Here is a 27,885-nt window from a genome sequence, read left to right as displayed (position 1 = left end):
TAAATGAATAGAAACATTGAGCAATTATTTATGTTTTTAGTTTTTCAATACCAAAATGACAGACAAAAGAGAGACGAAGAAGTTATTGGTGCTTTTAATTGATGGTTTTCGTTGGGATTACTTTGACATACTTGGGTTAGAGCTGCCAGGATTTAAACAGCTGTTTCGACAAGGGATAAAATCAGATTATATGGTTCCTGATTTCCCCTCATTGTCATATCCAAATTATTACTCAATAATGACAGGTAAAAATAATATAAAGATTACTTTTTGTGCTGGCTATCTCGTGTAATTCAAAGCATAACATAATTTATTAGAACGTAAAAGCTAAACCTACTTACAGAAATTTCAGCCTTATCTAGCTGAAATGAGCTATTTGATATTTGCTTTTTTTTTCTTTTTTTTTGCTTTCGTCCTTGTTTTAAAGGTCTTCTAATTTCAATGCATACTGTGGAACTGGACTACGATTTCTAATAAAGAAGGTTTGACATATTTTACATATTTATGTTAGCTGTCTTCATTTTTGAAATGATCGATATACAGAACAGATACACGGTAAATGCATGTCCTTGCACGTGTCGTCTACAAAAGACTCACCAGTGACGCTCGAATCCAAAAAAGTTATAAAGGTTAAGTATGAAGTTCAAGAGCATTGATGAACAAAATTCCTAAAATTTTGCCAAATACATCTAAGGTAATCTATTCCTGAGGTGGAAAAGCCTTAGTATTTCAAATTTCAATGTTCGTTATTGAAACAATTCATCATAAGTTTCTAGTTTTCTGACATGAAATTGTCTTTTAAAAGGACTACATGTTGAAAATCATGGATTTGTTGGTAATTTTATGTGGAATCAAGAACGTGGAAACAGCTTTGAAATTAAGATGGAAACCGCTGAATCGAAAAAATCACACTGGTTTGAAGGTGCTGAACCACTTTGGATTACTGCAGTAAAACAAGTGAGTAAATATAATTTCGCCAGAACGTGAAGTTTTGAATGAAAAGCTTGCTGTCTAAATACAAGAACAGTGTCAAAACTTACGCTCTAGATACTAGAAAATTTGGTCTCATTAATTATTGTAACGCATATGCAGGAACATGACATCTTACTGTTGTATTGCCTTCGGTTTCAAAGCCAGAATAACAGGTTTCAATGGTGTCAAGCCTACACGACCAACTTCCTAATTGAAACATTTATACAAGGGAACCCACTATAAGAATGTATTGTTCATGTTATTAAAAAGAGATATGCAAGCAATAGAAAAAACACATGTACTTTACTCAGAGGTATGCTAATGATCATTTATAAAACCTAAATACTTTAGTGCGGTCATGTTTAAACCAAGACTAAAATAAGAGAATCGACAAAGAGCAAAGAAATACAGTTTAAAAACATAACATTGATATAAAGGCTCTTTAAACTTGACCAGGTTCAATTTTGTCCCAAATAATATATTATGTAAATGGCTAAGGTGAATACGGATAATTGATGAGTTAGATGATAAACTAAAGATGCATGTATGTATGTGTTCACGGTAGCTCCATGCAAACGGTGTGTTTTGATCAGATCAAACTGACCATGACCATACAAGAGATGTAATATATTAGCTTTAGTATATATATTTTTTTAGGAAAAGCGAACAAATATGTTTGAGTGGCCTGGCGGACATATTCCAAACAAAGGAACGACATCAACATTTTACGATGAAATGGGCGAGTGGCCAATGATTCTCCATATGATGAAGAATTTAAAGTAAGCTTTCAACAAATTCAAAACTGATAAAATAGACATGGCAGGTACGGATTGCTTTGTCAGTAAATTATCACTAGCACGAATTGTATTATAGGGTTCGATTGCGAAGTTTCTGTGTATGAATTTTGCATAACACTAAAACTAAATTGCAGCTACTACAGGCAAAGCTGATATGTTATTTCAGTTTAAGGTGTGTAGCTTCCAAAATGGTTTTGTTTGGAGAGATTCTTTTGGAGTTATCCAGAAACATGTGTAATTTCCTCTGAAATAGTTAACTTAGCTTTTATATGATGCTTAGATTTTACGAAACATATACTACCAGATGTTTAACAACAAATAATCCATCAACTAATCATTTTATTACTAGTATTAAAAAGAGACCGTGCAGCGTAAAACATATGAAACCACCAATTCTCTTTTTCAGGTGTATTCGTGGATGTAGTAGATGATGGGGGACACAGTTATGGTCCTAACTCAAAAGAGCTAAAAGACATTATCAGACAAACAGATGAAGCTATCAAACAAATGTTAGATATGTTAGTACAGGAAGGTTTAGAGGACAAAGTAAATATAGTTATATTTTCTGACCATGGAATGACAGAAATTTCTGAGTCTAGAACTATTGATATATCAGATCATATAGGCTATGCGGATGTAGAAGCTGTCAGGGATAAAGGAGCTGTATGCAGCATATGGCCAAGAGAAGGAAAAGTAGAAAAAGTAAGTATTTATTTTCTAATCATAAAGCTTAGACATCAACTTAACCTTTTCCAAAAAAAGAATCGTACCTAAATTTTCGGAAATCACTAGTTGGTCACTGACACCAACCTCCTTAATTTAGACAATGTATTCCCTTTAACGGAAAAGTAATCCTGCAAATTCCTCTGAAATATTGAATCCTACTTATATATAAGTTTGCGTATTATAAGCCAAATGTTTTTTCTATTGAAGGAAAAATAATGACCATACCCATCCATATGTATGTCAAATGTTAACGTTGTCTGCTAATTTAAAAAATTGGGGTCAAAGAAGTATGATTTATAAGTTTCGGATAAGTTATACTTCTATTACGAGTGATTTAGAGTTTAGTTTTTTTTTTTTACATATAAATTTATCTATTGAAGACTGTAAATTGACCTTTGAATGGTTTTTTTATATATATTGTTGTTGGTTTCTGGTTGCTGTCGAATAGACGTATACCTTTCAACTTACTTTTGATGAAGTGTTTATATTTTTTCTATCTTTTGATTCATTAGTCTTTGTTGTGGTTTTTTTCATGTCTTTTTGCTTTGCTTCCAAACCGATTTTCGTTTACAGTATGCCATTAATTTTGAATACCTGTTATGCAGATATTGACCCTCAACTCATTACTATTTGTTTAGGTGTATTCTAATCTACGACAAATGAACAACAAGCATATAACAGTTTACAAAAAGGAAAATTTACCAGAAAGATGGCGTTATAAAAATAGTCAATTGGTAGCACCCATAATTGTTGTAGCAGAACTTGGTTGGTACATTTTAACTGTGAGTTTCTTACTTTATAGTATATTCAAAATAATGTTTTTAGAGAAACAAAATAAAGTCAAGCAAATACACGATAGTCAATATATTGCCCTCTCTGGCATTCATTTGTCAATCTTAGTACCAGCATGTAAGAGACAACCAGCTGTTCAGGATGATAATGAAAGTCTTGACTTCAATATTTAGATTTTTCTATGTTTTATTGTCCCTTATACATTCACATAGAACGACACAACGACATGACTTATACAGATCAGCAATTTTGATATGTTCAATAGTTTCAGCAATGATTCAAAGTCAATAAATATTTAAAGAACACATATATCATGTTATAAATATACAGACTTTTGTAGCCTTCAGGACAAAGCATAGACAACTATAGCGATGGACCTGCTAAAGGACATCACGGATATGATAATGCAGAGAAAGATATGCGTGGTATATTTTTAGCTTGTGGCCCAGGTAGGTTTTATGGTCTTTATTTTTTTTTAAATCAATTGTTTTTAAATCGAATTTTATGTTTCATAAGACGTACACCGAGAATCATTAAACTATATTTGATATTTACTGTAACACAAATGCACAAAAAAACTACTGTTATTGTGTTGAATAATTCAGTGTTTGCATATTTTTTTTTAACTTTTACTTATTTTTTATCATATATAATATTTGCATCAGAAATTATTTCACTTGTTTTTAATGGAAATATCAATTATTTATTGCGAATATTCTAAAGAAAATATTAGACTTTTTTTAAATTAGTGGAACATAGCGTGAGATGCACTTAAAAAATAATTATTCGCACTAATGATCTAAACTAATGTACAAACTAAATATTGAAATTAACAATTTAAAAATTTCGCGCCAGATATCAAAGTCAATTGATATCACCAAAAGAGCGTCCTCTGATTATCATAAAACACAGATTCATTCACTTTTTTTTTTATCTAGAGATGACGACAATCTTTCTATTTAACTCATCACAATGTAAGTTTAAAATGTGGACTTTGAGAAACATTACATTTACGGGGTCTTTGTTCAATGTTTCTAAATAATGAAATGATTTACTTTTCCCTGTATAAACCATTTAAAATAACTGATTTCTTAATTTCAATGTATTTAGACCAAAAAAAAAAAAAAAACAAGGTCCACAACAAGAAGTTTTAGAAAATTCCTATTATTGAACAAGTTGATACCTCATCTTCATTAAGTAGAGTCAATAGCATTTCAAGTTAAATTGTCATTCTGATGATTTAAGTTAAGTTTCAGCTTGAAGTCAAATCTTTGATTAAATAATGGTTAGCATGCTTGTTCTTGAAGGGAAAAAGTTGTTCAACTCTGAAAATTGTATCTTTGTTGAAACTTATTGACACCTGTAGGATCTTCTTAATCTTTGCAGATTTTTTTTTAGATTTTGTAAAAGAAGTATTGACAAAACCAATTTCAGTTGCATCGAAGAAATTTTGTATTTTTTAAGTAAATATGGTTCTGAATTGTTAGTAGGAATTGTTGACAAATGACATTATAATTGAAAATTTAGAAAATCTTGTACATCCTATTTACCTCGCACATAATTGTTTACAGGCCAAATGTAAGATACATAGTCACCACTTAGGGGCATTATGTTTTTGGGTCTGTGCGTCTGTTTGTTTTTCCCTTCAGCTGTCCCACTTAAGGTTAAAGATTTTGGTCAAGGTAGTTTCAGATGAAGTTATCCAATAAACTTAAAACTTAGTACACATGTTCCCTATGGTATGATCTTTCTAATTTTAATGCCAAATTAGAGTATTGAGCCCAATGTCATGGTCCACTGAACATAAGGAGAGTGAGAGAGGGGCATCAGTTTACTATGGACACATTCTTGTTCAAACTTACCTTTTTTAATCTCGTGATAAACAAAGTGCAGGGGGAATAAGAAATACACGATGTCCATCTGTCTGTGTGTCTGGTCTTGTATATAATTGTCAAATATGTATGCAACTTATATTAAAGTATACATGTTAAACATCCGGTTTTAAGTTTTGTCTTCAAAATCGAAAGAAATGTTAGCGATGTGTGAGAAATTTATCGTTTTGAGTCATTAAAATCATTTCATTTTTAAACTGGTTCCTCCACTTAATTGCTCTTGAATGATTTTAGGAAAATTGTCGGAAAATTCATGAAGTAAATGCGATGCAGGAGTCATACAAGTTCGACGAGGCTATAAAGTATGAGCATGCTTCGTTATGTGATTTTGAAAAATATTTTTTAGAAAAAGGGCACCAACTTTTAAGTTATCTCAAAATTACTGAAATTAGGCAAATTTTCAGATCCTTGTATATAACTTATTTCCAATTTCAAAATTAGTGCCAACATACTATTTCAAAGGAATTGTGTTCCTTTGAGTTGCCAATTATTGGGAAGATTATTATCAAATTTATTTTAAAGATTATAGAATGAAATTCAAAACAGTGTGGCTGTGGTCATTGATTGACACATTAAATTCATCCATTGACTGGGACAATTTACGTGAACGTTTGTCTGTAACGACCACTGTTCACGACGTACCTACGATAGACATTTAAACTGTAGGGTCACCAAAGGTTTCTTAACGCCTTTAATTATAAAATAATTCGAAAAATTAATCAGGAATAACCTTTATGTTTTGATTTATATAATTGATATAAATCAAAACATCGTGTTATTTCTGATTAATTTTTCGAATTACTTTATTAAGGTGTTGAGAACCTTTGGTGACCCCATAGTGTAAGTGTCTTTAAAAGTACATAGTGAGCAGAGGTCGTTACATACAAACGTTCACCTAAATTGTCCCAGTCAATGGATGAATTTAATGTGTCAATCAATGGCCACAGCCACACTGTTTTTAAGATACTTTCTTTGGAAACTAGTAAAACAGAACGCTGCATTGTTTGTATTCTGAAGTGTACAGTTCTTGCTAGATATATATGAAACTTATAACATAGATTTAGATCAGCAAGTTTGAGAATCAGTGCCAAACAAAGAAACATCCTTAAAGGAGTTATGCCCCTTGAAAAATATCATTTGAAGCACTCTCACACCTACATATCTTGTGGCATTTTAAAATTATATCAAAGGCTATTAGCAAGGTCTTATAAGAGTGCAGACAAACTTTTTTTATTCGGTTGATGCCCCTTATATAGAGATGACATTGTCAACAATCTCATACCTACTTTTTCTTGAAAGATATTTAGTAAAAAGTTTTCAACGAGTTCAAAAAAATATGGGCAACATTGGGATATTTGGAGGATGGATTTTTATTAACTGTACCATGTATTCTAATATTGTGCTAATGCGCCTTAAAGCAACCATCAACCAATCAATCAATATATTCTATGTCACTAAATGTGTGTAGATTGCAACTGGTGTTGTTTTTAATTTATTTACCTTTTGAATAATTCAGGCATCCTAAAGCCTGTTTGTTTTTGGTTTATTGCAATGACTGTGCAATAATATTTGTTAGTTCTTCTATATCATCTTTTAAACAACATGTTGTTATATTCTGAATAATATAAGTATAGGTTAAGAAGCCACAGGATATACGAGATAGCTTAAAACTTTATAGATATTAAATATTGTGTGTGTGCATTGAGTTGCAATCTTGAATACATCTTGAAAACTTTGAGAACAAATCCATATAAATAATTGATTTCTATTAAAAGATCATTTGTAAGTCTTATTCATCTTGTTACTTTGTTCTTTACACTGGATTTATTTTATTTTTTGGGTACCTATTATCATGGATTAAGGAAAACATAGTTACACGGTTACCTATAGTTGTTAATGTCTGTTTCATTTTGGTCTTTTGTGGATAGTTGTCTCATTTGCATTCCACATCTTCTTTTTAGAAGTTTGTTGATATTTGATTTCATGGTTTTGCAAAAGTCGGCATACATGCCTATAGAAAATTTGACATTTTTTTAACATTTAGTTTCGTGGTTCGCCTTTACCAAGGAAGTCCACGAAAATTGGTATCCATCGAATAATAATGAATCCATATTATAGCTTGTTCCAGTCGTCTGTATACCACATTGTTTTCCTAATTCGTAGTGTTAAGAATAAAGTATTAAACTATTTCATATTATTACTCTCTTTTCAGATTTTAAAAAGAACTTTAAAAATGGGCCTGTTAAAGCAGTAGATATATATCAAGTGATGTGCAAAGCACTTGACATACAACCTCTTCCACATAAGGGCAGCTGGTCTAGTGTCAAAGATATATTTATTTGAAAATAGTGTATCACCTTTTTTTAGTTTGAATAAATATGTAATAATGAGGTGGTATTCTTTGTTGAAATTTTTTCGCAACTCTTTATACGGTGGTTGGTGCTTGTCCATTGTGTAAAGACGGATGGCAACCTTTAAATAACTATTTTGGGTAACTTGTGAATGATAATTTGTGATACTTATTTTGTTGCTCCAACATTCAAATCCTCAATCAATATTATATTTTTTTCTAAATTATTGTTTTGTGAATTACATAACAAATGCACTTCGAAAGTTGCACTCACCTTGGAATCCAACTTTACAACTACTCCATTCAATCAAGAGAATAAAGGATAATAGAAAATACGACCTTTGTCTAGTTATTCACATGAAAAAGGATAATGCACGTCTCTTTTCATTAATTGGAATCTAAAAAAATCCCAAATTTTTGACTTAATAGCTTTTTAAAATCATTATTTTTTTACACTTAAAAAAGGCCTTCAAAATATTTGGTGAGTTACAATCAACCAGTGGTTATTATTCCTTAAACTATCTACACAACAATTTTCAATTATAGTCATTTATTTTTTTTACATAATTTTTTTTTAACACACTGCACTGATTATTAATTGTCATCCTAAATTGCAACATCACCTTTCTCATTAAGGTTTAATTTTTCTACAAATTTGTGAATCTTCGATACAAATATTTAGTTTTTGGAGAAAAAAACACTTGACCAACAACAAAAACACAGAGTCCACGAAAATGGTTAATACGATGACAAATACGAAAGAAAAACATATGTCCACAACATACTACAGGTGCACAAGGGAAATCATATTCTGCTCCAACTGTTCCCCGTCATGTTCCTCATGGCAAATACTATTTATTGTAACATAGGGAAGAAATAGTGGATAAGGCAATTGGAACGGATCTGTGCTCATGTGTTAAACATATATTCCTTAATGGTCAACCAAATAATGATGATGTCGGTAAAAATGTCAAAAGAATAATTTCTACATTTGAAAATGCCTGTACCAAGTCAGGAATATGACAGTTCTTGTCCATTCGTTTTTTATGTGTTTTGTCATTTGATTTTGCCATGTGATTATGGACTTTCCGATTAGATTTTCCTCTGAGTTCAGTATTTTTGTGATTTTACTTTTTTCAACTATAACGCCATTTGGGATTTAATAGCTTTCATGTTAGCAGCAATCCTTTATCAAGGAAGTCATGATATGAAACACAAGCTCTGAAACATTGCTTCAAAATTGAGAAATTTACAGACGCTGCTAAAATATTGCTACATCTTGATATAAAAAAGGCAATAGGAAAGCTGAAATTATTTCTTATCGTACATTTCAGTTCTCATTGTCAATTTCTAGATGTATTTTCGTGAAGTGAAAATAAAAGGAAAAAACTATTTATATGGTCATTTGATTTTACCATTTGATTAGGGACTTTTTCCTCGGTGTTCAGTATTTTTGTTATTTTACTTTATATGACGATTAATACGAACCCGCCTAGTTGCACTTTTATGTTGACTCGAAAAATCATTGATATGTTCTGTTTATGTAAATGTACTGGTTATAAAATATTGAATCATTAGAAACACTAAGTTTCTTATACCCTAGCCATGCATTACATTAGCATTATTTGGCACAACTTTTTGGAATTTATGGTTTTTATTGATCTCCTTTTTCGTATTAGATTTGTCATTTTAACTGTATTGATTCAAGCATCACTGGTGATTCTTTTATAGACGAAACGCAAGTCTGGCATACAAAATGATATGCCTGGTATTTTTATGTGTTTTTACTATATTTTGTACATACTTTGAATTGCCTTGAGCATATTTGATAAAACTTGTTTCACACACAATCTTCCGTTACTACAAAACTCTGGTTTTATATATGAAGACGTGTCATCTTTTAGATGCAAATGTAATACTGAGTGTATCATTTATTCTAAATAGGCAAAATTATGAAATACTAATTGATATAACAATGCGAAATTGTCAGTGATTTTACACAATGAAGAATCTACCGACTAGATACCACTGGACAAGCTACGTCATTCAAAATTTGTAACCATTCGTATGGGAAAACGAACAATCTGATTTATACTAAAAATTAAAGGAATAACGAAAAACAATGATGGCAGAGACACAATATAAAATTAGTATGTTAGGTGGATACTTCGATGTATAGTGGCTTGTGGTATATAAATGAAGCTTCAGTTGACGCCTTTTGAGATCAATATCCAACGTTTATTCTTTAATTTGTGGAGAAATTCTATTTGTGATTTCGATTGTAAATCTGAACATAGTGTGACTAAAGAAATGTATTTATCAATGTTGTAAAGAACACATGTATTTGTAGTGACATTTGTCACATATTAACTAGATATACCGGTTTAAGGTACACTATAGAATAATGAGTATTTCACGAGCTAATATAAGCGGGAAGAATTGTAACGGTAAATCTGTGTGTAATTAAGTGTCATTCGAAGCTTGCATTTTGGACAGTTCAGTCTAGCCATTTGACCCCACCCACCCAGCCACTTATTTTTTTCAATATTGTAATTGATGTATTCATGCTTATGATTGATGTGGATGTGTTTTAAGATTATACATGATTGAAAAGATTGTAAACAAAGATATTTCTTAAGTAGATTGTGTATAATTGGAAAATGATATGTTGAAGCAGCGGCTACGGGCGTGCAGACAAATACAATGAAATATTCATATATTGTAAATAAATGAATAAAAATGCTTAACTGTACTGTCCAGGCGAGCTGATATCCCAAATAGTGTTTGGTTTTTTCTTTATAAATATTTTATGTTCGTTTGACCAAAATGTTTGAGTTGACGAACAAGAACATAATGACATTGTTTTACAACAAAATGAATTGTTTGAATACGAAATACGTTAATTAGATCATGGTCAGAGCTATCTGTTTCTTGGTAACTGATAAATTTTATAAGATCAAGGGGTCAACTTGCGGACGCTTATCAGTTAAAATTTGTACTGAATACCTATGGTAATGTTCTATTATTTTTATTTTCTATCTCTTTTAATTGCTCTTTTTTTATCAATTTAGAGGTAATGATTAAGTTTGAAAAATTTGGTTGTACAGTTTTGTATGGATATGTTTCATCGTGTGCATATCAGTAAAAATACGAGGAACTTGAAATTGACAGTAACGTTATAAATGATATATAATAAGGAAACAGGTCTATAAATGCACGAGGATATCACGAAAAGTTAATAAAATTGTGCATGCAGAAACGCAAAGGAATAAAGTGCAAAAGGATACATGCAGCTTCAATACCATGTCCTTCGAACGACTATCCGAGTAACCGGTTAGGCAAAATTGTACGATTTGACAACACTCATATTAACTTAATGACAAAATTGATGGTATAGGTATTCTATCTAGTCCTTCGTGTATCTCGGTGAATGTGATGAATATATTCAACTCGACTCCTTGACGTAGACGCAGTCATGGTCATCGTCATTATACATCACCTTCTCTGCATGATGTATCTATTAATGACTTGCTGCCATTTATACAAAAGCCGTTAGGTATTCATCACATTCGCACGAAACTTTATTCATTACCCCTTTCAAAACTTCATTCTCTGTTCAATTTATGTTTGGAATCCACTGTTACAAACCCTCATTCAAACCAATACAAAATTACAGCTATAATTTCGGATATTGCAAGTCACAGACTTTTCAGGCCAGTCCGCATTGGCAAAGATGAAAAAGAGAAAAGATCTTTCCTTAATCTTTCCTTTGCCAACAAAGGTATCGATGGCGTCAACTTAGGCAATATCCTTCATCATAAATTAGTTCAATCGAAAATACCAGTCTGTATCAATCATTTCTTATACCTATACCAAACATATTGCAACTAAAATTTTCAATTACAAACACGTTTTGCAGGATCTCGATATTGACGACTTCAGGTCTAAACCTCCTGATTGCACTTGTGCTAGTTCCCAATTCACATATAATCCTGCTGGCCACGTTATTACCGGTGACCTCAACATTGTTAATAACACTTCTCTACGAAATGTGTTATCGAAAGGTCCGAAATATCGTGAGCCTAAATCCATCAATTGGAAATACAATTTTAAAATTTTGATGGATTCAGTTGAGGATTATGCCAGGCAATGGACTAAGCGCGAGCAGGAAGACGTAGACACTCTTTCCGAATGGATTAAGGCAGTGAGGTCGTTGATACAAATCAGAATTAAGAAACTGAATGGGTCTATCAATGCCCATGCTACGTCAATCTTTAAAGACCCAAATGTTGCAAAACACCTATCCTACCTCCATGACAAATATGTTGTTGTCCCCGCAGATAAAGCCCCAAACAACATCGTTTTTGTATGTAAAACTCATTACATTAAATGCTTGATAAACGAATTAGGTATTGACAATTCACTTGGAAACTCAACATATTCCCTCACGACACTTACCAAAGAGGAAATCCTGGATAATCATAGGTCTGTTCTGTGTTCCTTTGGAATTTCAACCAAAGATGAAGAACTGGATCTGCCATCACTGTATTGGATACCTAAACTACATGAGTGTCCTTACAAGCAACGGTATATTGCTGGGTCTTCCAAGTGCTCCACGAAACCTCTTTCTAAATTATTAACATCTATTTTATCAGCAATCAAAGACGGGCTTCAAAGTTATTGTGAAACTGCCTATTCTAGAGAGGGCGTGAATCAGATGTGGATACTTAAAAATTCCAAAGATCTTTTAGAGGACATACAATCTAACTCTCTTTTATCTTGTAACAGTATTAAAACATTTGACTTTTCTACTCTGTACACTAGTATTCCACATTCCAAACTAAAAGACAAATTTTTGCTTCGTAAAAAAGAATGGCCAACGTAAATACAAGTATCTTGTCTTAGGGAGGGATACATCCTACTTTGTAAAGGATCACTCTGATTCGAACAAAAAATTCTCTGAAACTGATATTATCAAGATGCTTGATTTCTTGATTCACATATATTTGTTACGTTCGGAGGACGTGTTTTTCAACAGACTGTCGGCATTCCAATGGGAACAAACTGTGCCCCTCTACTTGCCGACTTGTTTCTTTATTATTATGAGGCTGACTTCATGCAGGAACTTCTTAGGAAGAAAGATAAGAAGTTAACAATATCCTTTAACTCTACTTTTCGCTATATAAATGATGTTCTTTCACTAAATAATTCAAAATTTGGTGACTATGTGGAACGCATCTATCCAATCGAGCTAGAGATAAAGGATACTACAGATACAGTTAAGTCGGCCTCATATCTTGACTTACATCTAGAAATTGACAGTGAGGGTCGGTTGAAAACAAAACTTTACGACAAAAGAGATGATTTCAGCTTTCCAATTGTGAACTTTCCATTTCTAAGTAGCAACATTCCAGCAGCACCTCCATACGGGGTATATATCTCCCAATTGATACGATATTCCCGTGCTTGCATTTCCTATCATGATTTTTTTTTATAGAGGGTTGCTGCTCACAAGGAAGCTATTGAACCAAGAGTTCCAAATGGTGAGGTTGAACTCATCCCTTCGTAAATTTTACGGACGCCATCACGAGTTGGTTGACCGTTATGGAATAACCGTTTCACAAATGATATCGGATATGTTCCTTACGTCGTAACTACAATCCCCTTCCCTTTCATGAATATGACCTACCTAATTAGACTATTTACCGGATTTGTTATCACATAAGTAACACGACGGGTGCCGCATGTGGAGCAAGATCTGCTTACCCTTCTGGAGCACCTGAGATCACCCGTAGTTTTTTGGTGGGGTTCGTTTTGTTTATTCTTTAGTTTTCTATGTTGTGTCGTGTGTGCTGTTGTTTGTTTGTCTTTTTCATTTTTAGCCATGGCGTTGTCAGCTTGTTTTAGATTTATGAGTTTGACTGTCCCTTTGGTATCTTTCGTCCCTCTTTTAAGCCCATTATAAATATATTAGAAAAGTGGTGTGTTCTTTAACCCGTTTCGGTTTGAGCCATAGATACTGAGATATAAGAAGATGCCATATGTGACAATGAGACAACTCTCCATCCGAGTCACAATTTATAAAAGTAGAACCATTATAGGTCAAAATACGGTCTTCAACATGGAGTATTGGCTCACACCGAACGGCAAGTTATAAAGAACCCCATTGTAAAACCTTTCAAACGGGAAAACTAAACGGTTTAATCTATATCAAGATGTACGTTATTAGTGATGAAGTGTCATGGAAATGGATAAATAAAACCAAGAATAAAGATCCCTACAATTTATAAGAAATTGAATGGAATACATTTGAAATAAATGTTATTCTACTGAATTTATTAGAGTGTTAAATCCAACTTTCCTCCGCATGTTAAAACTTTATCAAATCCTTCTCTTATTATTTGAGCAAATCGGTTAAATTAAGGCTTTAATAGATAAAAAACATAAAAATCATATAGTGAAAATGCACCGCATATACAATACTAATGAATCGCTCTACAGTGAAAATGAACTTATAATATCATTATTCGACAGTAAACATGACTCGCATAAAGAAAGCATCATAATGGAATTTAATTCAATATGAAGAAACTGAATGACAAAACCTATTCTACGTTATACAACTTTAATAATTGTGTTGAATTGAATATGTTTCTGCAACAACATCTTACCTGATAGTTTTAAATCACCTGCACGATCTGTTCGTGAAATGACCTAAATACTCACATATTTCGGTATATATTTCACAGCTGGATAGCTTTAGGCAAGATAAAACCCCGTTCGCATCTCTTACAGTGTCTTACTAGCATTATTTATTTCTAAACATATACAATTTAACTAATTTTCTTCATTTTCTTCCAAAATAAAAAAAAATCGTCTGTTTATTTATCATTCTACATCAGAAATTTATGACATATACAGTGAAAATGATATTTTAGGATCCGCACTTTACATACACTGGAACTCTTTATTATTACTGCTGAAATGTACGTATCATTGATGTAGGCCATGTGCTACACGTCTGGCGTGTAAAATTTTAATATTGGTATCTATGATGAGTTAATTTACAAAAGTGTTAACATATCACGTCTAAACGTACTTTTGAAAGTTAACTGTCTGATTTTCAAAATGTTGAACTCTAGGATACCATGGTACAAAACGATGCAGGCCCTGAAACATAGGTGTACCCGTATGAAGTTTCTAGACTAACATATTAACTTTATAAAGTCACATGATTAGTGTATATTTAACATTGGGTTTTTATTTTAATTATAAATATTGTAAAGATGCAAAACATTAAATGTCTTTCAAATGTCTATATTGCATATAAACGTCGGATTTTGATATTATCAAAATATTCCATTATATTTTTTCAAGTTAAACCACACTCTAAGCTGCCAGAGAAAGCATGACAAGTCAAGTTGTTGAGAACAAAAAGTTATTAGTGCTTTTAATAGATGGATTTCGATGGGATTATTTTAATATACCTGGCTTACAACTACCAGGATTTTCTCGGCTCTTTGAACAAGGAGTAAAGGCAGATTACATGATTCCTGATTTTCCAACTTTGTCATTTCCTAATTTTTATTCTTTAATGACAGGTAATTAAAGTTTTACTATTGTTTAGAATATACAGTAATTAAGTTAAACAAAAACTACACGATGTAAAGGATGTATCTGACTATTTTAGTATTTACCTGTTATATAGATAAAAGAATATGTGGTATGAGTGTCAATGAGACAACTCTTCATCAAAGTCACAATTTGTAAGAGCAAACCATTAAAGTACGGCATTCAACGTGGAGGGCTCACACCGAATAGCAAGCAATAAATTGAGGGCTAAACATTAGTAGTGTAAAACCATTTAAACATGAAAAACAACGGTTTAATCTATATAAAAAATAACGAAAAACTAGACACTCTGATGAACCGCACCAACAAACGTCAACCACTGAACATATTAAATGTTTGATTTAATAAATATTAAGTGTAAAGCAGAAAACTATATGAGAGTATGTCCTTTAAGGCGTCATGCATGCATAAAAAATATAAACCTTGCGGAATAGACTGTCAGGTATATAGTATACATCAATGAGATCACAAACCAACAACAAATACCAATTACAAAAACGTTCCAAGACGGATTCAATAACAGACAGGTTTATTTTCATCTGAGATTTTGAAATTGAAAGAAAACTCTTTTTAATTTAAACCATTTGTGCTAGCTTTGATTTTCCAGGATTACACACAGAAGATCATGGCTTTGTTGGTAACTATATGTACCATGAAGAAAAACAAAGCAGTTTTGAATACAAGATGGTAAATTTAGAATCAAACCAATCACACTGGTTTGAAGGTGCTGAACCTTTGTGGATATCTGCAGTTAAACAAGTAAGAAACTTGGTTACAAGTGAAGCTCGATAATCAAACAGATTTCCAGTGTTATCTGTATTATGTTTCTATATGAATATTAATAAAATGTCGACTAGTAACTCAGAAACGCAACATAACGAAAGTTGTTTTGTATGATATGAACAAAGAGGTCATAGCAATACCCCATCATTTGTATTGCAGTGGCCTATCACAGTCCCGGTCAGGCCTCCAACACGAAATAAAAGTGTGCACCTCATTGCAAATTCATGTCAGTTTATAGCACCGGTTAAAGAATTTTTATTTCCTTTAGATGTAGAAAAAAAACTCATCGAGGATATGATTCTAAAGATTTTGTACGATGTATACTCATAATTATATTAAAGCCTTTATATTAGAAGTAAAATCACAAAAATACTAAACTACGAAGAAGAATGTCCCTAATCAAATGACAAAATCAAAACCTCAAACACATCAAACGAATGAACAATAACTGTCATATTCCTGACTTGAAACAGGTATTTTATTATGTATAAAATGGTGTATTAAACCTGGGTTTATAGCTAGCTAAACCTCTCACTTATATGACAGTCGCATAAAAGTCCATTATATTGACAACGATGTGTGAACAAAAGAAAACGACATAATAGGTAAAAATGTCAAAAAGAGGGATACAGCAGTCAACATTGTGTTACTAGTATTACCTTAATCACTATTAAAACAAACAAATATGTAAAAAAAACATTAACCGTGACACAATAACACAATTACGGGATGTAAAAGTACAGGGTCACATCATATGTAAAAATGAAACACAAAAAGGCATGATATCATATTAGCTAAAATAAAAGACAAGAAGGAAAAATGATCATAGAACACAGTGACGGGATGTATAATTACAGATCCACGTCAAATGAATACCACCAATATGATATACAGTAAAAGTAAAAAAGTAAAAATAAAAGTAAAATATTTAAAAAAAAACTAATAAAAACTAACACGACATTAAGACGATAAACAACGTCAGTATCCAGAATCTTCCTTCAGATGAACTTTTTTTAGAAAAAAAAATGAGACGTTGTTTGACATAACCCTGGTTCATCAACTTTCTACTCAGACACTGATGACGTTTTACAAAGTCTGAATAGTTGCTACATGCTCTTGAATACCAAATAAGATGCGAAATGTATATCCCTTATGCAGGTGAAGTTGGTATATTGTTATTAAGGTGGGGGGAATTGATAATTCAAAATTAAGATCGTCTCGTTTGTCAAAGATTCTGGTACTGAGATGACTGTGTATATCAAATTCGATGTATTAGTATAAAGCATTCAACAAATATGTTGTCAATAGGAAATTCCAGCATACTGATCACTTATTTCTCTGTATAGCATGTTTTACCTTTTTGTTCTCTAACAACAAAATATGCCGTATGGTATTCCAAAGTAATAAATTTATAGCGTATGCAATCATTGTTATGTTGAAAGACAGGGTGGATTATTTCTTTTATACGATTTTTCAATTTAACATTGGGAGTGATGGTATTCAGGATTGAAAAATCAAAGGTTTTGATAGAACCAATTTCAGAAAATGATCGAGATTTAAAATTATCAAGAATATCTTTAGAGTTTTTAAGAATCCACATATGGTTAATACCACTACGCGAGTAAACAGTTTCACAGTATTTCTGAAGACCCTCCTCTTTCACTGCGGATATATTTTTTTTCCAATCGAATGGACAATTCTTTTGTCGAACATGCAGATGAGCCGGTAATGTACCGTTATTTGTACGTAAGTTTGTGAAGCTTAGATATCCAATAAAAACAAGTTAAGTCCTCCAAATTGGTGTTCAATGTAATATTCATTGAAGTCATGACGGACTTATGATTCGCCAAAATCTCATCCTTGTCAAATGATGGGTTTTGTATGGGCGATTACCTGAGTTCTAATTCTTATACAAAACACTCGTAGTTGTACGATTTACATAGAAAGACAATAATATTTGAGACTTTGTCTGGAAGAACAACAACATACTTATCGTGAAGGGTAGATAGACATTTCACAGACTGTTTGTCTTAAAAAAAAACGGACTTTGGTCGATCAATCACACAGTAGTTCAACTTATGAATGCGACGGGTTTTTTTATTATTTTTTTTTTATCAGAAACAGAATAAAAAGGCTGATTTTTCAGAAATGATTTCATTCCACGGAATATTCAATTCGCATGTTTACGGGGTGAAATATTTTCTTCCTGCACACTTTATAAATAGGAATATATATGAAGATGTTTTCCCTTCATTGAATATATTCTAGTCTAACTTGTAACATTATTCAAATGCTTGTAATGAATATTTTCAGGAAAAAAGAACATACATGTTTGAATGGCCTGGGTGTCATGTCCCTGTACATAACATGACATCTACCTTTTGTGATAAAATGAATGAATGGCCGATGGTTCCACAAACGGTAAACAATTTAAAGAAAGCTGTGGACTTATTAAAAACAGACAAGATTGATTTTGCCGGTAAGCATTTTAAGTAACAAATAGATATTTGTATTTCAACTAGCAGAGAGGCTTTGCAACAACAAGCTTTGCAACAACCTTGTTGTTGCAATATATTTTGATATGAGCGTCACTGATGAGTCTTATGAAGACGAAACGCGCGTCTATCGAAATAAATTATAATCCTGGTACCTTTGATAACTACTTGTAAGCATAGCTGTCGTAAATTGAATATACAAAATGCAGTATGATTACGTACTTTTAAACAGTACCTTTTAAGAGTTTCCTATCAAAATTAATATCCGTACGCCTTGTGTATTCAAGGCTAGTTGTGTTTCCTTTTGTAATTTCACTCTCTGTTTTTAGATTTGCATGTCGTTTCTCAAAATAATTTAAGCTATCCATTTATTAATCTGTATAAAATTGGCTTATGGAAAAACTTATGTTCAAATCCTTGAAATTCTACTCTTTAATTTCACTGGTATGAAACAAAATCAGAGAAAATATCATTGGATCATACATTTCAATTAAAATCTTTGTTTAATTTTTACAGGAGTATATTTGAATGCTGTTGACAGATGGGGACATAGCTATGGTCCAAACTCTAAGGAAGTGTTTGACATAGTGAAACAAACTGATGAAGCTATACAAGAAATGCTGCTATTGCTTAAAACGTATAACTTAGAAAAGAATACCAATGTAGTTATTTTTTCTGACCATGGCATGACAGAAATTTCGGAATCTCGAACAATTGATATATCAGATCATATTGGTAGTGTGGATGTCATAGCTGTTGAGGATAAAGGTGCGGTTTGTAGCATATGGCCAAGAGAAGGAAAAATAGATAAGGTGAGTTTTTTTTAAATTCTAATAAGGTTGCGAATATGGTGGTTGGTTAACAACGCAAGGAAATTTATACTAACTTAATACTTCATCAAACAATTGTAGCTTTAAACTTTCAAAATCACAAAAAAAAGAGGATTATTTAAAGCTTAATATTTCTTTAATCAAACCATATTTGTTATATTGTTAAGTGTATACGAACGTTTATGATTATAACACATGAATTTCTATACATATTAGGGGGTAGGAGGGTCCTGGTCCCGAAATCCCGGGCTTAGAAACACGAAATCCCGAGGTCCCGAATTTAACTAAATTTAAATCCCGACATCCCGAAATTCAAAAAGAGAATTCCCGGATCCCGAACGGGTCAATCCCGAAATCCCGAGCTTAAAATAACCCAATGTAGGAGTCCCGATAAAGGTCATATCCCCCTCATATGAGACACATGATGGATTCGTCAGTAGAATTTTATCATTAAATATACATGTGAATACTGCCAACTCTCTATGAAAAGGCGTGGGACTCGCGCATTCAATCTGAGTCTTTTATACTATACATGTTAGAACAAAAAGGTAAATAACAAAAGAACCGAACTCCAATGGAAAATTAAATCGAAATGTCCTTTATCAATAGCTCGAGCAATCAAACGAATGCATATCAACTGTCATATTCCTTACTTGACCAGACATTTTCGTATGTAGAAAATGGTGGATTGAACCTGGTTTTTTAGCTAGCTAAACCTCTCACTTGTATTACAGTATAAAAACAATGCATTATATTGACAACGATGTGTGAACGAAAACAAACAAACATAATATATGAAAATGTCAAAAATAGGGGTACAGCAGTCAACATTGTGTAAAGTTCTCAATCTCTTAAAAAATATAATAGTCCCCGTATCGATGAATGTCACGTATTTTTATTCATGACAAATGATAACACTAAATTGCTTATAAATGTTTCATTAAAAATCATACCTTATTTGGTTATATGGATACAGACTTAGTGGAAAAATTAATTGTACAATTCTTATTTGATGGTATGCTTTACTCTTCGCTTGTTTCCTGTTATATTTAATTCTAATGCTTTGTCGCCTTTAAAATTTGTCTGTAATTGGTAAAGTTTACGTGTGCTAGTAGTAGAACTATTTCACGTTCCATTATATAGATGATGTCATCTTACTTAATACCCGGTAATTTAAAGTCCGGTGATTATGTTGAATGCATCTTTCCCATCAAACTTGAAGTATGAGATACATTTGAGTCTGTCTCATATCAGCTTGAAATTGACAATAAATTGGGGAAAACATTACAACAAAATATTCTATAAGGGACTCCAAAAAATGACTAGTGCAAACCAATGCAAACAGGATAACCAACAGTTACTGTCTAACCTATATTAAAATTGTTGAACGAGAAACACTTATGAACAACAACAACAAACGACAACCACGAGTTTGAATATAACGACAGGTTCAACCGGTTATGAGTTTGAATATAACGACAGGTTCAACCGGTTATGAGTTTGAATATAACGACAGATTCAATCGGTTTTGAGTTTGAATATAACGACAGGTCCAACCGGTTTTGAGTTTGAATATAACGACAGGTTCAACCGGTTTTGAGTTTGAATATAACGACAGGTTCAACCGGTTTTGAGTTTGAATACTCCATTGGTTTATGTTGCCTATCTTATGGTTGGTCATGGAATTACCTTAATTATCATCAACATATGAAACACAATTTTATACTATGTACTCGGTATACTACTGCAGTCAAAACAAACACAAGTGCTAGAAAAGTGTAGAAATATATGAATATTTTCTACAGGTTTACACTGGTCTCACAAGCATGGGAAATAGTCATATCAAAGTGTTTAAGAAAGAAACTTTACCAGACCGGTGGCACTATAGGAATAATAAACTGGTAGCTCCAATAATCGTTGTAGCTGATCTTGGATGGTACATTTTAACAGTAAGTTTATCAAAAATCGTGTCACTCCATCTAATCATCATCATCATCATTATCAAAGTTCCTTCAGTGTTATTAATATAAAAAAAGTAAGGAGATGTGTTATCATTGCCAATGAGACAACTATCCACCAATTTGAAAGTTAAATGAAGTGGATGTAAGCAATTATAGTACGGACTTCAACAATGAGAAAAATCTATAGCGAATGGTCAGCTAAAAAAGTTTCGACATGAAAAATTTGAAACAAATCAATTAAGAAAACAGCTTACGAAAAACAATTATGACAAATATGCACGAACCAAGGACAACCACTGAACTACATGCTCCTGACTTGGGACAGGCACATAAATATTGTGGCGGGTTTAAATATGTTCGTGAGATCTTAACCCTACACTAATCTGGGATAGTTGTGTAACAGTACAGCATAAGAAAAAACTATAAAAATCAGTTGAAAAATGCTGTACTCATCAGATGGATACAAGATGGGGTTCATCTTAAGTTTTCTATGCTGTGTCTTTTGTACTATTATTTGTTTGTTTGTCTTTTTATTTTTTAGCCATGGCGTTGTCAGTTATTTTCGATTTAAGAGTTTGACTGTCCCTCTGGTATCTTCCCTCCCCCTTTTATGAAATAAAGACATATTATGTTTAGAAAGAGACTTAATATCTTAGATTTTCTTTTCCTAGGAATAGATTAACTTAGCCGTATTTGGAACAATTTTTTGGAATTTTGGGTCCTCAATGCTCTTTAACCTTGTTCTTGTTTAAATTTTTAACTATTTTGATCTTAGCGTTACTGATGAGTCTTACGTAAACGAAACGTGCGTCTGGCGTATTAGATTATAATCATGGTACCTTTGATAACTATATACACCACTGGGTCGATGCCACTGCTGGTGGACGTTTCGTTCCCTATAGGTTATCACCAGCCCAGAAGCCAGTACTTTGGTGTTGACATGAATATTAATTATATGGTCATTTTAATAAAGGAATAGGTCCGGTAAGGACCGATTTTGGCCTCAAATTTCAGGTTCATCTGACGAAAGATTTTGACCACTTTTTAAACACTTAAGTGTCTATTTTATTTGATTCAATTAGTTTATGTGAAAGATTTTAACTGATTTTGTCATTAAAAACGATCCGATTCAAGCTCAAATATGAAAAATCTACCAAATATGCCAAAAAATGCCACTTTTCAGATGGTTTTTGTCAAAAATGAAAGTGGCCGCATCCGTGTTCATCCTCAACCTTTATATATGTTATGTATTATCATAAAATACAACTTATATTTTAATATTAAGGATGAACACGAATGCGGCCACTTTCGTTTTACACGAAAACCGTCTAAAATTTAACTAAAATGCTAGAATTGTGAAGATTTCAGTGATTTAGCATGACTTAATGGTGCTTGTACCCGATATATGTGCATTGTATTGTCAAAAACAGCCCATATTTATGTAACCGAAGCATTCTACTGTTCAATCAATAAATAAAAGTTTACATTTTAACAATTTTGTAAAACTGCTATATTTTGGGGCCAAAAAGGGGTCGTACCGGACCTACTCCTTTCCTGTTACTAAACTTTGTATTTTTCCAAAAACTTGGGATTTTCTTATCCCAGGAATAGATTACTTTAGCCGTATTTGGTACACCTTTATGACATTTTTGGGTCCTCAATGCCCTTCAAACTTGTTCTTGTTGGCTTTATAACTATTTTGATCTGAGCGTCACTGATGAGTCTTATGTAGACGAAACGCTCGTCTGGCGTATTAGATTATAATCTTGGTACTTTTGATAACTATTTACACCACTGTTGATGCCACTGATGGTAGACTTTCCGTATCCGAGGGTTTAAATGTAATATCAGTATTTATTTCTATTATAATCTTAAATCAATCCTAATTCTATCTTATTTTTGAGAATATAGTTTTTCAAATGTGACGTCATTTGTGTGCTGTTTCAGAAATTCAAATGTGACGCAATTTTTGTGCCTTTTCCCCACTTCGTGTGTGACGTCATTTTTATGACAATTGCGTTGAGGACTGGACTAAGTCGGGTGTGTCTATTTTCTGTATTTTTTGGTCTTTGTATTATGCATTCGGGTTTTGTTTTCTATAATTAGTTAAGACTTCAGTTTTAAATCTTTTATATTATTTGATAAAATTTACAGTTTGCAATAGCATAAATTGAACATGTTCTAAATAATTAGGATGTTCTTATCACAAGCAGAAAACCTTAGCCGTATTTGGCACAACCTTTTTCAACTTTTAATCCTCAGTGCTGTATAATTTTGTACTTTTTTTTACTTTCGAACTTTTATATCTGGGCGTCACTGGTAAGTCTTGTGTGGACGAGGCGCGGTTTTGGCGTATTGAATTTTAAACCTGATGCCTTTTGTTATCTATTATTCATGTGTTTCTTTGCCGAATACGTTCTCCTATTCATTTTTATTGTAGTCCTGTAATATTGTGTTGTCATTTTAATGTTATATTTAACATTGCCATTAAAGTGCGAGGTTTGGCATGCCACAAAACCAGGTTCAACCCACCATTTTTTCTTTAAAAATGTCCTGTACCAAGTCAGGAAAATAGCCATTGTTATATCATAGTTCGTTTCTGTGTGTGAAACATTTTTACGTTGTGTTTCCTTTGTGTCGTTTGTTTTCTCGTACAATTAGTATGAATTCACCTTATTATAAGACGTGTCACGGTACTTTTCTATCCCAAATTCATGTATTTGGTTTTGATGTTATATTTGTTATTCTCGTCGGATTTTGTCTAATGCTTAGTCCGTTTCTGTGTGTGTTACATTTTAATGTTGTGTCGTTGTTCTCCTCTTATATTTAATGCGTTTCCCTCAGTTTTGGTTTGTTACCCCGATTTTGTTTTTTGTCCATAGATTTGCGAGTTTTGAACAGCGGTATACTGCTGTTGCCTGTATGTATCACCAGCCCTGTAGTCAGCACTTCGGTGTTGGCATGAATATCAATTATATGGTCATTTTTATAAATTTCCTGTTACTAAACTTTTAATTTTTCAAAAAAACTAAGGATTTTCTTAGCCCGGGAATAGATTACCTTAGCCGTATTTGGCACAACTTTTTGGAAGTTTGGGTCCTCAATGCTCTTCAACCTTGTTCTTGTTTGGCGTTTTGACTATTTTGATCTGAGCGTCACCGATGAGTCCTATCTAGACGAAACGCGAGTCTGGCGTATTAAATTATAATCCTGGTACCTTTGATAACTATAAACCTGGAAAACTTCAGGTATCGATAGAATATGAATTACCTAGAAACACTAAATAAAGGAGGTTTCAGTTTTTGTAGTTCTTGTGAAATACACTACATGTATGAAAATTAATCCCACAACTAACTTAAGTGATGTTCAAACATTATAACCTAACGAATAAAGTGAACAAAATATAACAACCTTTGACTTTGTGTAATTCCATTACTTTTAACATGATTCTAGATACATTAGAAGTGTGTACACCTGCTTAGATTTTCTCTGTAATTCGTGCGATTCGGACTGTAAATCTCCTTTTCCCGTTGCACATATTTCTTTGAAGACTAAATCAAACGCAAGTGTTATGGGAATGTCACACATTCCTCACGTTAAGAACAGAGCAAGATCCCTCTAAATAAATCTATAATAAAGAACTAGGAGGTGACTTGCTGTAACTGACTGCAAGATTAACATTATCTGTTTTATAAATAGGAAGCTACTTTATACACTGCAACGATTGCTTATTTTCCTTTTTCGTACTATCACCTCTTTGAGTACTTGAAGTCTCAAAAACTATTGTACCATAATTGTGCCATAATTTTAGTGTATTAGATTCATAATTCAATTGTATGTGCCAGTTTCATATAAATCTAGAAGTAATATATAAGAACATAAACTAGTTTGGACATACTAAGTTTTGATAAAGCTTAATACATATTTATTTCAGCCTGGTGGGCCCTCAATTGACAAATACATGAATGGACCGGCAAAGGGGTACCATGGATACGACAATGCAGAAGAAGACATGCACGGAATTTTTCTGGCGATGGGTCCGGGTAAAAAAAATAATAAATTAACTGTCGACACAGAGACTTATAGTGTATGCCGTTATATGCAAAATTGTTTGGTCTTGAGAATTACCATTACTTTGCATAATTATGTTGGTCTATAGAGAAAGTTGTCTCGATGAAAATCATTACACATTACCTCATTTTACAACAAATGGAAGTTTTTAACGATCTTGACTGGCTATATATATATACAGCCCTCGCACGTTCAGCTCGGTGCCCGAAGGCGATTGGTGAGCGTTTAAATAATTTTTGCCGGCATCGGCCAGGAACAGGTGGTGGTGGCCATTATGGAGGTCGTCATCTTGGTTTTGTGAGTTCTTTTTGGTTTGTTTACTATTTTTGTTGTTATTTCTTCACAACGGCTGCTTTCAGGACCAGTTTGGTCAGCTCGGCAGCCCGCTAACCTCAATGATGGAGTAATGGTAGATGAGTCTTGGACGTAGTGCTAAAGATGACAGGAAGCGTTATCAGGACCAAAGCCGTGAGGCAGTGAAATGAAGGTCAATCATCTAACACCTAGGATACAGCCCTCGGACGTTAATCGGCATAACAATCCCCCATGATACAATGGGTTTTCGAGTGCATGTTAACGCGGGAATACGCCAACAACTACGTTTACTGTACGGCGGTGGATTGGTTTCTGTCATCTAAAGTAGTATTAAAGTCGTTGGTCATCTATCTGCAAACCCTCATCGAAGATAGCGGGTAAAGGAGAGCTGACCCAGCACGTCCGTTCAGCTGTAATGACTGAGACGTGACTGTAAATTGAATGTTATGAATGACCTCATTTCATATATTCCTTTTGTTCAAGAACTTGTGTTGCTTTAAGCCCCGGTCACAACAAATCGTACGATTTTTTTTTGTCGTGGAAGATCTAAAAAATAGTTGTCATGGCGCTGTCGTGCAAAATGTCAAAAACATATTTTGAGTGGTCACATCAGCTACGACATGTCCACGATGGTTCCACGATTTGTTAAAGACAGAGAAAAAAAAGAATTGTAATTGTACTGTCGTGAGTTTGTCGCAAGTCGGTCGTCGGACAGTCGTGCGACAGTCGCGTGATAATCGTACGACAATTTTGAGTTGTTTGGGGCTAGTTTTCAGGTGTTCATGTCAATGGATGCGCGTGTTACTGTCGTGTCACTGTCATGCCACTGTCTTACGACTGTCGTGCCACTGTGATGCGACTCTCAAAAAAAGCTCTTGCAATTGCCAGGCTCCATCCGCATGAATCCAACAAAATCACCGGCAGATTCCCGCTCCAACTCTTACATCAGTGTACTGTACTGCCCAAACATCGGGCGCCATTCGATCCATGGCCTAACCCACCAACGTCGGCGTTTTGCTGTTTCCTATACTGTTCACGGGCTCGGATCAACGCTAACAGGACCATATTTTGCTCTTGTTGTAGTCCGCCAAGGCGCATATTCAACAGGGCCAAGCATAATCGTTCTGATGAAATAGCCATCCCGTTTAAACGGTAGACGGTATGTTTTTCCAAACATTCATATCCACCGAATTGTATTCTTCTAAATACAACGAAAATATGTTGCACGACAAACGTACCACTATCGTACGACAGACAATCAATGTTGTGCGATCATCGTACGAAATTTGGTATTCGTGAGACAATCGTACGACAGCCGTGCGACGATTGTTTGATTAAAATGCATTATATTGATACCAACGACAATGTGTTTATCGCATGACAGTCGCACGTCGATTGTAAGACACATGACAACAGTCACAAGACAGTGACACGATAAAAAATCGTAGAGCAAAAAAGGTGCATGTCCAATTTTCGACACACGATAGTGTCACGATGCACAAAATGTTGTGCGATCGTCGTAAGACGACCACAGATGAGCCGCGTTTTACCAAATTTTATGTCGTGTCGCTGTATAGATGTGTCGTAGGTTCGTTGTGAGCAGGGCTTTACAAAAATGGAGAGGGAAAAAATACATCAACACATGTGGAACCTGAGCGGGTAACAAATCTAACCAAGCAAAGGGAACAATCTGAATTTTATGAAATTGAGAAACGGGGCATATAACTTATACAAAGTGTATCTCATTGATAATTCTTGAAGAAAAAAAAGTTTTATTAAAAAGATTATTTCAAATAAATCACAATCGAAAACACATTTTGGTAAAATTTACAAACAAACGTTTGTTAAAAATACTTTAAACTATTACTAGAGGGAAGTCCTCGGGGAACAACAAATTGTAATTGCCCTTATTCATATTTTTTAGATTTTAAGAAGAATTACAAGACTGGACCTGTCCGGGCTGTTGATATTTATCAAGTTATGTGCAAAGCACTAAAAATACAACCTCTTCCGCATAAGGGTGACTGGTCAAGGTTGAAGGATATATTCAAATGATCTTATAGAATTTGAAAAAAACATTATGAAGTTAAACTAAATAGTTAACAATGCATTTATACTTTCTATTTCAGAAACTGAAATTTTGTACATCTTAAAATAGTATTTTGTAATAAAAATTTTAACAAATATATGAATGCGATATTGTGGATATCAAGAACATTATGGCCAAACATACTACCAAAAAAGAACTGTTATCTCCTTCAAAAATTTA

The 27,885-nt window shown here is 33.2% G+C and overlaps 2 protein-coding genes across 2 annotated transcripts; both read left to right on the top strand.

The window, feature by feature from the left end:
• Window positions 1-55: 55 nt before the first annotated feature.
• Window positions 56-7,522, top strand: LOC139510922 (glycerophosphocholine cholinephosphodiesterase ENPP6-like). The gene is made up of 7 exons (XM_071297474.1): window positions 56-245; window positions 806-957; window positions 1,630-1,711; window positions 2,176-2,471; window positions 3,134-3,277; window positions 3,628-3,736; window positions 7,392-7,522. The coding sequence occupies exons 1-7, from the start codon at window positions 56-58 to the stop codon at window positions 7,520-7,522; spliced, it is 1,104 nt and encodes a 367-aa protein (XP_071153575.1).
• LOC139512464 (glycerophosphocholine cholinephosphodiesterase ENPP6-like) lies at window positions 3,632-27,866 on the top strand. The gene is made up of 8 exons (XM_071300083.1): window positions 3,632-3,736; window positions 14,907-15,130; window positions 15,769-15,920; window positions 18,258-18,423; window positions 18,956-19,251; window positions 21,075-21,218; window positions 25,165-25,273; window positions 27,541-27,866. Exons 2-8 carry the CDS (start codon window positions 14,938-14,940, stop codon window positions 27,669-27,671), a joined length of 1,191 nt encoding a protein of 396 aa, XP_071156184.1. The 5' UTR covers window positions 3,632-3,736; window positions 14,907-14,937; the 3' UTR covers window positions 27,672-27,866.
• The last annotated feature ends 19 nt before the right edge of the window (window positions 27,867-27,885 follow it).

This window comes from Mytilus edulis, chromosome 2, assembly GCF_963676685.1.
Source record: "Mytilus edulis chromosome 2, xbMytEdul2.2, whole genome shotgun sequence".
Classification (NCBI taxonomy): Eukaryota; Metazoa; Mollusca; class Bivalvia; order Mytilida; family Mytilidae; genus Mytilus; species Mytilus edulis.
The sequence above is the reverse complement of the archived record's forward strand: the minus strand, read 5'-3'. Positions and strand labels throughout refer to the sequence as shown.

What these genes read in the sequence shown, in the direction of transcription:
- LOC139510922 (XM_071297474.1), top strand. Translation starts at nt 56, where the DNA reads ATGACAGACAAAAGAGAGACGAAGAAGTTATTGGTGCTTTTAATTGAT. An exon ending in GGATTACTGCAGTAAAACAA is followed by an intron (nt 958 to 1,629) that starts GTGAGTAAATAT and finishes ATATTTTTTTAG; the next exon opens with GAAAAGCGAACAAATATGTT. An exon ending in GAGAAGGAAAAGTAGAAAAA is followed by an intron (nt 2,472 to 3,133) that starts GTAAGTATTTAT and finishes CTATTTGTTTAG; the next exon opens with GTGTATTCTAATCTACGACA.
- LOC139512464 (XM_071300083.1), top strand. Translation starts at nt 14,938, where the DNA reads ATGACAAGTCAAGTTGTTGAGAACAAAAAGTTATTAGTGCTTTTAATA. An exon ending in GAGAAGGAAAAATAGATAAG is followed by an intron (nt 19,252 to 21,074) that starts GTGAGTTTTTTT and finishes TATTTTCTACAG; the next exon opens with GTTTACACTGGTCTCACAAG. An exon ending in TTGGATGGTACATTTTAACA is followed by an intron (nt 21,219 to 25,164) that starts GTAAGTTTATCA and finishes TATTTATTTCAG; the next exon opens with CCTGGTGGGCCCTCAATTGA.